At 58.5% G+C, this 12,170-nt stretch overlaps 1 protein-coding gene across 2 annotated transcripts; it reads right to left on the minus strand.

The window, feature by feature from the left end:
- Positions 1-23: 23 nt before the first annotated feature.
- On the minus strand, positions 24-5,501 carry GAS2L1 (growth arrest specific 2 like 1). 2 transcript variants are annotated; one of them, XM_053928823.1, is made up of 7 exons: positions 5,351-5,501; positions 4,533-4,644; positions 3,785-4,447; positions 2,364-2,471; positions 2,173-2,269; positions 1,916-2,087; positions 24-1,372 (listed from the first exon to the last, which is right to left on the minus strand). In XM_053928823.1, exons 3-7 carry the CDS (start codon positions 4,424-4,426, stop codon positions 328-330), a joined length of 2,064 nt encoding a protein of 687 aa, XP_053784798.1. In that variant the 5' UTR covers positions 4,427-4,447; positions 4,533-4,644; positions 5,351-5,501; the 3' UTR covers positions 24-327. The 2 variants fall into 2 exon arrangements, with proteins under 2 accessions (XP_053784798.1, XP_053784797.1); XM_053928822.1 differs by lacking the exon at positions 4,533-4,644.
- Positions 5,502-12,170: the final 6,669 nt, after the last annotated feature.

Raw genomic sequence — 12,170 nt, forward strand, 5'->3', positions numbered from 1 at the left:
AGTCCCCAAGAAGCAGACACAAGTGGCTGGAACAAAACTTTACTGTCAGGCTCTGCAGGGCCACAGGACCTCAGGAAGGTCCTCACTGGGCTGGCCCAGCGTCCTCTAAGGCATTCAATAATATTAGTAATTAAATAGCAACACTGATCCCCCAATCGGAATGTACAAGAGGTCCCATTGTGCCATGTGGTCCTACGGGGTCTGGTCCCATGAGGTCTGGTACCCGAGAGGTGCAAGGGTAGGGGTGTTCCCTGATGCAGAGGGGTTAAGGCCACAAAGGAAAAGGAGGGAGAAGTGGTGGGGTCTGGGGGCAGCTGGGCTGGTCCATCACATCCAGGAATCTGGCTCAGCCCTTGGGCTGACCGAATGCAAGGCATGCCAGGCCCCAGGCACTGTGGGTCCAGGTGGGCGGCGGGGGCCCCTAGGTGTGGGGATTCGTGAGGGTTTTCGGTCTGGCTGTGAGTCCATCCGGCCCCGTGCCCAGGTCCTTGGGGGCTCAGGGCCAGCCAGATGGCTCCCAGATGCATCTGGAAGCCCCCCCACAGCAGGGCAGGGGCTACCTTCATCGGAAGAGCTAGACAGAGCTGGACCTCGGCACCCAGGCAGCCCATTGGCCATCCGGCCAGAGTCCCCCGGTTGGCCGCACTTGCCACCCAGGATGCTGAGGGATGAAGAGGAGGAGCTGGTGGAACAGTAGGCTGAGTCAGGGGCCGGAGGGTCTGGGGCCCGAGCCATGTCAGGGGCTGGTCCAGGGGGGATCCCCCCAGCAGCAGCCTCAAGGGCTCGGGCGTTGGCCAGGAACTCCTCTTCCAGGCGCCTGAACAGCTGCTGCTCGTGCTGTGGATCGAGCTGCAGGGGGGTGCGGAAGACACTGGCCGGTGTGCTGCCCAGCTCTGGACTGGGGCTGGGGGCCCGGGGAGGCCGGGGGGCTGCAGGGCTGCAGGCACGGGGAGTGCGGGGACTGCTCCTGCCGGAGCCCCCACCAACCCTACTCCGTGGCACCCACGAGTGCTGCCCATCCCGGTCCCTACGCACAAGCAGCACAGCGTGCTCCTCGCGGCACTGGCTCCGGGCCCTTCGGGCAGGACTAGGGGTTGACAGCTGGGCTCTCCTGCCTCCTGGGACTTCCCGGGGCCGCCCCCGATCTAGCTGATCTAGCTGGTCTCGGGACTGGCTTCGAGGGGCAGGTGGCCGTCTTGGGGAGGCTGGGGTGCCTGTGGTCAGCCGCCGGCTGGGCCGTTCCCTCCGGGGGCCAGTGCTTGAGTCATCACTTCGGGCACCAAGTGGGCCGCTCTGGGCTGAGGAGGCTGAAGAGTCGCTGTCCCCAGAGTAGCGTCGGGAGCGGGGATGAGGGGGAAGCAGATCCCGGGCCCTGGGGCAGGGGAACAAAAAGAGAGATGAGGCATCTTGGAAGGAGGACCTCAGTGCAGAAAGGGTAGGGAGAGGAAGAAGCAGGTTTGTGGTTAGTGGGGGTGGGGAAGACACCTGTGGTGCTGGGGGGTTTTGGTGGGGATTGTCAAGGGCTTATGTCTGTCCTGGGGACTTTCAGGGAGAAGTGAGACTCTGCAGCAGCTTCCCACAGCCAGGGTCCCTACCCCCACAGCTACCCCAAGGCAGCGGAAGAAGCAAGGCCTCTGGGGCCCTAAGCTCCCCCTCCCGAGCCCTTCTGTTTCCTGGGCAGGCCAGAGGGAAGCAGGGTTTGACTGGCTGCCACCCAGCCCCAGGGCCCGCCCCAGCTGTGTTGTTAGTTTGGTTGGGTTGCCATGGAGATGGGAAGCTAGGCCTGCCCCCACCCACGGGAACTATTCCCAGGGTGTGAGTCACTGTGGAGCACAAGCTCCTCCATCCAGGCCAGGATGGATGCCCCCACCCCCACCCTCTAGACCCCTCACCTCCATGCCATCCTGCCTCTCACCTGAGTGAGGTCTCAGGCCCCTCCTTTGAACTTCGTAAGATGGTGGGTGTCACCTCTGGCCGGGAGCCTCGCCGCTCACCCCCTGGGGTTGGGCTACCAGCTCGGGGGCTGGGGGTGGGTGACCCCCTCTGAGGGGAGAACGTTCCAGTCCTCGGCTGGGGTGGGCGGTGTGCTGCAGGTAGAGGACAGGTGGCATGTGAGGGATGGAATCACAGAGATGAGCCCCTTGCCCGCCTCCCCTTGCCCAGGGCACTAACCTGTGGAGGAACAGCGGCAGGGGTCATGCTTGTCTAGGTAGTGCTCCAGTGTGTCCCAGCCGCCACCCACTCGAACCATCACATGGCTCCTCAGCACCTGTGGGAGCCGGCAACGGCAGGTGACAGCCTGTCCCATCGGTTTGGCAGCCCACCCCATAGGCTGCCGCCTGCAGGTAGTCCCCCACTCTTACCCGTACAAAGATAAGCAGGCTGGAGTCTCCCACGCGGTACTTCCCCTCTGAGACCTTGATCATGGGAAATTGGTCTGGGCAGGTGCAGCGGCCCAAGATCTCCCTCACCTGAGGCCAGAGAGGAAAGGCTGGAGGTGAGGGGTTAAGTCCCTCCTCCTGGAGCCTGATGTCAGCCACTCTAGGGTCAGGAGGGAGGAAGTCCTTCCGGGGAATGGGGGCATGACTATGTTGCCTCAGACTTGGTTCAACCTTTACACTTGACCTTTCACCAGCTCTCTTTCCCCTTTCATTGTGAAGGCAGGGAGAGAACCAGAGGGTAGGGTGGTGGTCAGGACCCCAACGAGGCACATTCCCAAAGCCTCTGAGCCTGGGGGCACCCCGGAGCCATGCTCACTCTCCCTTCACCCACTTCTCAGATATGAAGACTGAGGCCCAGAGGGAGGCCAGGTCCTGGGAGGAGGCAGGTCCTAGGGGCTCACAACACACTGAAGCAGGGGTGCCGCAGGCACACCAACATGCACATTCAGGCCACCTGCCTGTTGAGCATATATGTGCCCACATGTCCCTTCACGCCTGAGCTGCCAGGCTGGCTATGCGGGCGGCCCCGCCTACCTCTCTGCCCACCCACAGCAGAGCTGGAGGAAATGAGCAGGTGGAGCCTCGGGTGACCCTGGCCCAGGACAGGGATAGGTGGGGTGGCAGCTTCTGCTCATGCCATCTGGCTACCCCCCTCCAGGATAGGCACATCATGGCCCTAACCCCTTGATAAAAAGGAAACTCTAGGCCTGGCTGCGGGGGTGTCAGGGACACATAGGTCCCGGGAGAAGGAGGAGGGAGCTGGGCGCTTGGTCTGGCACCTCCTGTGCTCAGAGTAGAACTAATGCCATAGCTCCCAGCAGCGACAATAGCTCTGGGCTTGGCTTCCCAGATACATGATGTGCGCAGGGCCCTGGGAGCTTCCCTAGGCACCACTGAGTACCTACTGTGTGCCAGGCACCTTGCTCAGGGCCAAGCATCACAGGGACCCACTTAACCTCAGGCAACATGGATGAAACTGTCTAGCACTCGAATAAGGGCACCCAGGAGGAGCTCAAATCACGTGGCCCTGGTTGAAGGCAGACACAGCACTTAGCTGGTGCCTGCTTTGCGCTCAAGGGAAGGGGGTCAGTCATGCAACGGAGCTCATGTTTTGTACCAAGCCAGCTGGGCCATGTGACCTCACCCAATACCTCTCCCCCTCTGCAGGCCTGCGTATCTCCTCAGAAGCCAGGTGTACACTTGGTGCTCAACATACTCATCCTTTCCACGGGGCAGGTTGTCTTGCAAAGAGGTTCAGGGACCTGCTGTGGGCACTAGCTCTGCTGTCTGGTTCCTGGTAAAAAAGTGCAGGGGCAGAGCACATCAGGGGCCACTGAACTCACCAGTTCGTCGAGGTTGCGGAGGTCCATGGGCGTCATGCGGGGCCCGCGGGCGGGAACCCCTGGTGCAGCAGCAGTTTCGGTGGTGTCCTCCTCAGCAGTGGGGGCGTGGGGGGCACTGGGGGCCGAGGGAGCAGCACGCAGCTCCTGCTCAATCTCCTGCTCAAACTGCACGAGACGAGGAGCGAGCAAGCCGAGGCGGGCCCCACGCCGAGCCACCTCCAGCAGGCAGAGCACCACGCTTTTCTCGTTCTTCCGCAGCACCAAGTCCTCGGTCTCAAACATGAGTACTTCGGGCACTCCCAGCTCTGCTCGGCACCAGCCAATGAAGGTGGCCACGTTGTCTCGGGCCATGAAGGAGCCGGGTACCACGCTGTGAGCCTGGAAAGCCACACCTCGAGCTGGGCGGGCAGCAGCCAAAGCACGGGCAGCCTCGGTGACAGCGTTGGCATGCTGGCACAGAGTGGTGCCGGTGGCCAGGCCCATCAGGAAGCCATCACCACCACTGGGCAGCCCCAGTCCGTACAAGGCGTTGAGCCACTCAGCCAGGTCCTCCTTCATGGCCTCCACATAGGCCTCACTTGAGCGGAACGGCCTCACACTCTTGGCTGCCGAGCTTGCAATGCCTGCCACTGGGTCCGCCATGCCCAGGCCAGCCGCCAGTCACTGTGGGCAGGGATACAAAGGAGGATGGCTGTGAGGACCCAGCAAACACTCAATACAGATTAAAACACTGACCACCTATACCCACCTGTCATTTCAGGCCAAATGCCTGGGTGGACCCCTGGCTGTGAGAAATTTCTCTGTGCCTCAGTTTCCTCATCAGTGAAATGGGCACAATAACATTACCTTCCTCTTCAGACCTAAAGGGATAATTTTTATAAATGATTTAGTGTCCATAAGTGTTTGCTGTTTGGCTATTTTGTGGGAACCTGGCTGAGTCCTCCTTATTGCCCACTGTGACAGGGTAGAGCTTAGAGCTGAGCCCTGAAGAGATGAAGCCCGCAGCCCCAGACTCACAGTGGAGGGGAGGAGCCCAGGTCCTAACTCAGGCAGGGGTTAGCTCCATTGCTCCGGGGTGCTGTGGATCCTGGAAGGTCCGAGGTCCTCCCTCAGCATCCCTCCCTAAGGACTGTGTCATAACAACGACATAGCAGCTACAGTAACAGAACCGCAGGGACATGCACCGACATTGGCCAAGGCCGTGATAATTATCTCCATTTTACAGATAAGGAAACTGAGACGAAGAGAGGGTAGGAACTCCATCAAGGTCGCAGACCCGGTAGGTGGTGGAGCCTGGGCCCAGCTGATCCCAAGCCGTGATTAGGCAGCCGCTGCCCGTGGCCAGGCCCCGCCTCCGAGGAGCCTCCCCAGCGCCCAGGCTGGTGCGTGCCGGGACTCTGAATGGTCGTCTCCGGCTGGCCTGCCCTTCCGGACTTGGGCCCAGAGAGGGTGCGGGGCTGCCCAAGGTCACACAGCCCGGGGGAACTGAGGCCGCCGCCGCCGCCACCCGGTTCCCCATCAGTGCGCACCCGCGGGGCAGGGGTTGCTGGGGTTCCTCGCGCTCACCTGGCTCATCCCGCGGCCTCGGGGAGCATCGCCCCGGCAGGGCCAGGGGCCGGAGCTGGGCCGGACACCGCCGCCCGAGCCACAGCGATCCGGTCCCGCCACTGCAGCCACTGTGCGCGTCTCCGCCCCGCCTCCCTGGAATTCGGATCCGGCCTGGAGGGGGCGGGTGGGGCCGCGCTCTTAAAGGGGCAGTGCAGTTCCCGTCCCGGCTGGGCGTGCTCGGGGAGGAGCTGGAGTCTCCTGACTTGGGGGCCGGGCCAGGAACCTTATGTGTGGCAGAGGGCCTGGTCCTCCTGCGGCAGGCAGAGGTGGGACCAGAGCCCCCAGACGACCCTACCACCCTAGATGTCCCATCCTCATCCAGGCTAGTCCCCACAGTCCCTTCTACCCTCTTTGATCTCCTGGGAAGTGGTTTGGGCGCTTCTAATCACACCCCTCCCGCTATAGTGGCCTCCCTGGAGAAGGCCACAGGGCCCTTTCCCAAGAGGAACTCCGGAAGCGATAGAGGCGGGGGGCTGCAAAGTCACCTCCGGCTGGAATCGACTTCCCTAGGTCAGATAAATGAGGCCACCCCACCCGCCCGGGGTTTAGAGCTTTCTATTTGCAGTGCCAACCTCAGGACAGGGAGTGGGAGGATGGCCCGGTTGTGCCCACTCAGTGTCCTGTTCCACACTGAATGTTCATTTTTAACCCTGAGGTTAGGGGACCTCCTTTCTTGGATGGGGACACTGAAGCTCAGAGGGTAGGTGGGGGGCTAAGGCCTGCGGGTCTGACCCTGTGACCCCTTGCTCTATGAGCTGGGGAGAGGCCAGTCCTGACCACTTTGGCCACTTCTGGCCGCCTAAGTCAGAGCACTAAGGGGAGAGGAGGGTATTAAGGCAGCAGCTGGATCAGCCTGGCCCCGGAGGGTTAACCACCCCCTCCACCCCCCACTGTTATTTATTTATTTTTTTTCAAACTGTAGAGGAGGGACCTGGCTAGGATCAGCGGGAAATCCTGCCCCCTGCTGCTGCTGGCTGGGCGGGGACTCCAGGCCTGGCTGGGCAGCAGCCTTGCTGGCCAGGCGGGGCCAGCTTGGGGTGGGGGTGGGGGAGCACTGCCAACAATAGCCAAGACTCAGAGCTTTAATAAAGCGCCTACAGTGTGCCAGACCTGTTTTGTGCCCTTGACCTGAGGTCACCTCTATGAGGGACACTAATGCCCAAACTAGAGCCCAGGCAGGAGAGCAGCCAGAGCTGGGGAACACTCTCATTCTAGGACCAGGGGCGTTTGCTGAGAACCACTGCGTGCCAGACCTCCTGCAGCTGGCCACTCACACGCACCGCCTCATCAAGTCCTCACGACCTTTAAAAAAGTGGGCGCTCACCCCCCATGCCCTAGATACCTAGGTGGTGCGGGTCCCACTCCACCTTCCCCCCTAGCCCCTGTCCCCCGACCACAGAGTGAGAAAGGCCCACAACCAGCGATAGTGATGACTGATGCTGAGGAGGCACCGATGGTGTGCTGAGTGCTGTGGCACTGGGAACCGAGAGCAAAAAGCAGGGAACAAAACAGCCAGTTCTCGGGTCTTGGAGGCCGGCCTGGGGAGAAGGGAGAGGTGGAGCCAGGTGAAGGGGAGCAGGGCTCCAGGGTGGATTGGGAGTGGGATGGGCCTGCAATTCTGAATCAATGAAGGAGGTTTGGAGAAAGGGAGCTGGGCGCGTGGATATCTGGACAAAGGGCTTTTCAGAAAGAGGGGATAGACAGTGCAAAGACCTTGAGGTGGGCTGTGCCTGGTATGTTGAAAAAGTGAAGAGGCCTATGTCACTGGTAAGACACATTTAACCCTGCAGAGAATGTTTTATGAGTTTATTTGAGCCAAATTTACCCCAATAGCCAAGAAGCAAAATCTCAACAGATTGAGAAATGCTCCGAGAATGGCAGTTTAACAACTTATTTCATATATTCCAGTCAAAGAGGAAAATATTAGGGGGTTACATGAAACCCACTGGTGATAGATTAGGGAGGTGGGAGAAAGCAACGCCGGGGAATCTCTGGAAATGGATAAAGAGTACAATGGAGAGACACAGAAGTCTCTACGCTGATGGGTACAGGATGGTTAACAGTGACATTTACGGCACACGGCACACACACAGACGGCACACACAGAGACGGTATGCGGGAGAACAAGATAACAGAGAAGGACTCCACTGGGAGACTGTGCCCTGAGGGGTCCAGTAAAAATGAAATTATCTTGACATTCCAAGATAACAACAGACAAGCTCAGTTAAGATACAGACTGACCTTTGTTAGGGGAAGATCATTCCCTACTCGCCATGAACTGTTTTTAGTTAGAAAGTTTTAATTTCAGACCGTTCTTTGTGGCTACTTTAGATCTGAGTTTGTAAGGCTGCCACGCAGGCCTCCCCTGAGCTTGTCGGGTTTTGTATGTCTTCCACACTCGTGAGACAGGAGTAAAGGGAGATGGAGGGAGGGAGGAGGATAGAGAAATTGGAGGATCAAGTAGGCTTTGAGGGACAGGGAGCCAGGAGAGATTTAGAGCAGGGGAGACGTGTGACCTGACTTTGTTCTTAACGGTTTCCCAGTGGCTGCTGTGGTGGGTGGGGCGGGGCCCCAGGGTAGGGCTGGGTTCTGGCTGTGTTTTCAGGGAAGAGCTGGGTGCATTGGATTTGAATGTGAGGACAGAATGTAGAATACCTTCCATGTTCGGGGCTGTTGATACCTGAAGAAGAGAGAGCTGCTGGAGGTGGGGCAGGGGCCACAGGTTCCCTGGCAGAAGATCAGGGTGTGGGTACTAAGTAATTTAATAATTTCTAAATAATCCTATGAGTTCTCATTTATAACTTAAGGCAACTGAGGCCCAGAGGGGGCAAGAGATGTGTGTGGTCAGCATCTGGGCAGGAATTTGACTTCTGCTTTTAGTTACCCACCACCCTGCTGGGCTCGGGACATCGAAGGGGTCATGCGCCCCCAGGCCCTGCTATTGGTCACTGGGTGAGGTGGTTCAGCTCCATCTGTAAAATGGGACAATAATAGTAGTCACGTCATAGAGCTGTGAAACCCCATACCCTTACTCAGCTTAGCGCAGCCGGACATGGGTTCAATACTGCTCTGAGCAGGAGGGGACAAAGTGGGGACTCGCTCCTCCCTAACTCCAGGCCCTGAGTTGAGGCCTGAGATCACAGAGACCGACTCCAGACTTCAACATTCTGACTCTAGGACATGTGGCAGGTGTGATGCTGACTGGTGTGGCCAGACCCCTGGTCCAGGCTGTGGAGTTCTTGAGTTTCACCCCTTGTTTTGTGACAACCTCGCCTGTTCCTTGCAGGACTGAGGGAAGCCACAGAAACTGCTGGAAGGATAGAGGTTTGGGCAAAGGCTGTCCTGAGCATGTCCCCACAGATCCCAGAGGCTGCCTTGTTGTGCAGTATTCCGTGGTCCCAACACAGGGTGGGCCTGGTACTTGGCCAGTGGGCAGATGGCCGAATTTCTTGCCCCCACTGCTGGGTGCGAGGGAGCAGCCTGCTCAGGCTGGGTTGCAGCTGGAGGTCAGACGATGGCCATGTGGTGTTAGAGCAAAGCCCTCACTGGCAGGCCCCAGGCCTGGTGCTGGGCAGCTCTGGTGCTGGTTGGGTCCTCTGATGTTCTCAGGGCTAGACTGAGCTTGTGAGCACAGCCCAGTGTGGGTGAGCAGGGGCTTTAGGCTGCTCTGTCCAGATGTGGGTCCAGCCATGAGCACTGCTTCTGCCTTGGCTGTGGGACAAGTCCCCCAAGCTTCCCTGAGGTGCCTCTTGTGCCCTGCATGAGACAGAAGCAAAACCAGAAAGCCCTAGAGGACCTGCTTCCCAACCAGCTCCCAACCTGCCTCCATCACACTCTGCTCAGCGCTCACCCCGTACCCAGCAGCTCCGTAAGGAGTCGGGTAAGATTGGGGCAGCTTGAGAGCCAATTGTTGGCCTGGTGTCCTGGTGTCTGGGGCCTTGGTTCCCAGCTGTGTCAGCCACTGACCCTGGTCACTGCTCTGTCCTTGGCCCCACAGCCGCTGCAGCCCTGAAGCCCCAAGTGCCTTTTGTGGAGCAAGTGAACCACTCCCTGTGGGCCTTTGTTCATATGTGGGGCATAGATTAGTCACCCCATTGACTCCATAACCTTTGCCCAATCCCTCTGGGTGTGGCTTAGTGGGGCCAGGAGGCTGTGTTGGAAATTTTTACTCCAAGTGTGGCTGACCAGGAGCTGAGAGTTTGGAGCAGCGTGTGGAAACTAGGCAGGAGTTTTCCTCTGACTTCCCCTCTCACTTCCTCTGCTCTCTCGTGCTCCTGCCCATTCCCCTCCACCCTCCTCCCCAGGCTGGGGTGCTGCCACCTCAGGGCACCTGAAGCCAGGGCGGCCCAGGCTTTCTTTTGGCTGAGGCCTGGCCTGAACACCTCCCCCCAGGCTCAGGCACCTAGGACATAAACACCTCTCTCACAGGGCCATTTAGTACTAGCGATGGAACCCCTCTCTAGGCAGGGACATGAGGCTACTGGGACAGTCTCAAGCTCTAGGCAGGAGAAGGTAATGACTGTCACATTCGATGGATGTCTGTGCAGAGCCTCCAGTAAGGGCTGCTTGTCATCTCAGCACTGGCTGCAGGCCAGGAGGTGGCTGATCCATACCCATTGCTGCCAGAGCACCCGGCCTTCCTTTCAGAACAAGAAGCCTGTGCATGGGAAGGCAAGAGGGTGAGAGAGCAGGCCCTGGAGGGAGGCAGCCCTCAACTCTCTGGCTCTTCGAAGGCAAGCCCCGTTCCTCATCTGAGAAACAGGAACAGCATACTTCCTATCTCCAGGGTTATTAGGAATTAAAGGTGCTGAGGGCTGGGCACGATGCAGGGGTAAAGGTTGGGCCTGAAGGGTGTGCACCTGGCTCTAACACTTAACACCTGCCACAGCTGGGGTGGGAGTGTCCTGGGCTTCTTGGACTAACAGCACTGGCCCATGTGGCTGGACTGCAGTGGGCAAGGAAGGGTAGGGCAGCTGTCATGGAGGCCTGCGGGGGCCAGATCTCAGAGGGCCTGTGGGTCACGCATGGCAAGGGTGGTGGGAGCCCCCTGAGAGTTTAGACAATTGTGATGACTTATGGTGTCAAGACATCACTCTGGCCTCTGTGGGGAAAGGGATAGATGGGAGGGAAGCAGGGGACCCATCAAGGTGTGTGGCCTGGACTGTGTGGTGGGAGGTGTGGGTAATTGGCGCTGTACTGTACTTTGAAGAGGGCATGATGGATTGGGAGGGGCCTAGGGTGGGTACGAGAGAACAAGGAATCAAAGATGCTGAGGTTCCAGGCAAGGGGCCAAGGGCTTGTCTGCTGAGATGGGGTAGGGGGAGGAGCAAGACAGGGTCCAGTCCTGCTTTAAGCCCAGCAGACACCCAGGGGCTGGCACTTGGGAGAAGGGTGCACCATCAGTGTAGGTGGTGGGTCAGCCAGGCAGTGAGGGAGTGAGAGGAGCCCTGACAGAAGTCTCGGAGCCCCTCCTTCATTCAGAGATCAGGAAGAGGGGAGGCAGCAGTGACGTGAGAGCTGGGAAGGAGCAATCACCGATTTGGCGACGTGGAGGTTGTTGGTGACTTTGAGAACTGCTGTTTCTGTAGAGGCAAGACTGATTAGAAGAGGGTTCTGGAAAGGAACAGAAAAAGTTTGGCAGCTGGAGGGGGATAATGAAGGGCTGAAGGAGGGTTTTCCAAAGGTGGGAGAGCACTGCATACTCAGCAGGGTAATGACCTGGTGGCTATGGAACTGCAGAATGCACATCAAATGTGTTACGTCCAGGAGGCCTGGGGTCAAGGGCAGAGGGCTCTGTCCACCTGAGCACAGGTGAGTGGTGCACCGGCTGCTCAGATGCTTCCCAAAGCCCTGCTCCCAGCTGGGGCAGGGATGGAAGGGAAGTACTTTGTTCCAAAATTTCCCTCTTCCTTCCTCTGGCTAAAGGTCATAATCCCCCCCCGCTGAACCTTTGGACAGGAGTTTGTCTTTTTGACTGGAGCATGTTAAAGCCTGTTGGTTTCTTAACATCTGCCTGGTGGTGAACTTTATGACAGACTTGGAAAACCTTTTCCCAGGTGGGCATGTCAGGGCCTCAGTCGGTGAGTGACTGAAGTCGTACATGCACAGGCAGGCAAGGCTTCAATCTACTGGCCTGGACTGCATGGGAGTCCAAACCAGACTAATTAAAAAGGCCAACGTGTGAAGGGTCTGGGGCTCTTCTCACCTTGTGCTGAATTCAGGAACATGCTCACTGGACAAAGCCTTGACCTTTGCACACAAGGCCACTGGGGATTAGATCTTAAAAAAGTGGCCTCTATTTTAGTATTAGGCTGTTGACCAAATTTTAAAACTTCAACTCCGAAACATTGAGAAAGTGCCAATATCACTGAGCAGGAGGAATAAAAAGGACTCTCCTTTTTGAGCTTTTGCCCAGCAGGCCTTTCTCAAGTGCACGGAGCCTCAGAGTGCCCACCAGGCTGCACCACTGCCCAAGCGCTGCACTGGTAGAGGTCCACGTGAAGTGAAGGGGCTCTGGAGGGCTTCCACCACGACGACAGGCTGCAAACCACAGAGCTGGGCTGCCACGTCCCCCCCAAGGTTTAGGATCAGAGTGACACGCAACCCCTTTCCATGCCAGCAACAACGGGACCGACCGTTTTCACATCATGACCGTTTCAGGTTTCCCTCAGGTGACCCCAAAGCAAGGCTTCACCTGCACGGCACCCCGCTCCCCCATGGGGCAGAGGCCTGCTCCAAGTGGACAACGTGACAACTGCGGAACAGAGGCCGAGAAGGA

The sequence above is a fragment of the Desmodus rotundus genome, chromosome 7, assembly GCF_022682495.2.
Source record: "Desmodus rotundus isolate HL8 chromosome 7, HLdesRot8A.1, whole genome shotgun sequence".
Taxonomy (NCBI): domain Eukaryota; kingdom Metazoa; phylum Chordata; class Mammalia; order Chiroptera; family Phyllostomidae; genus Desmodus; species Desmodus rotundus.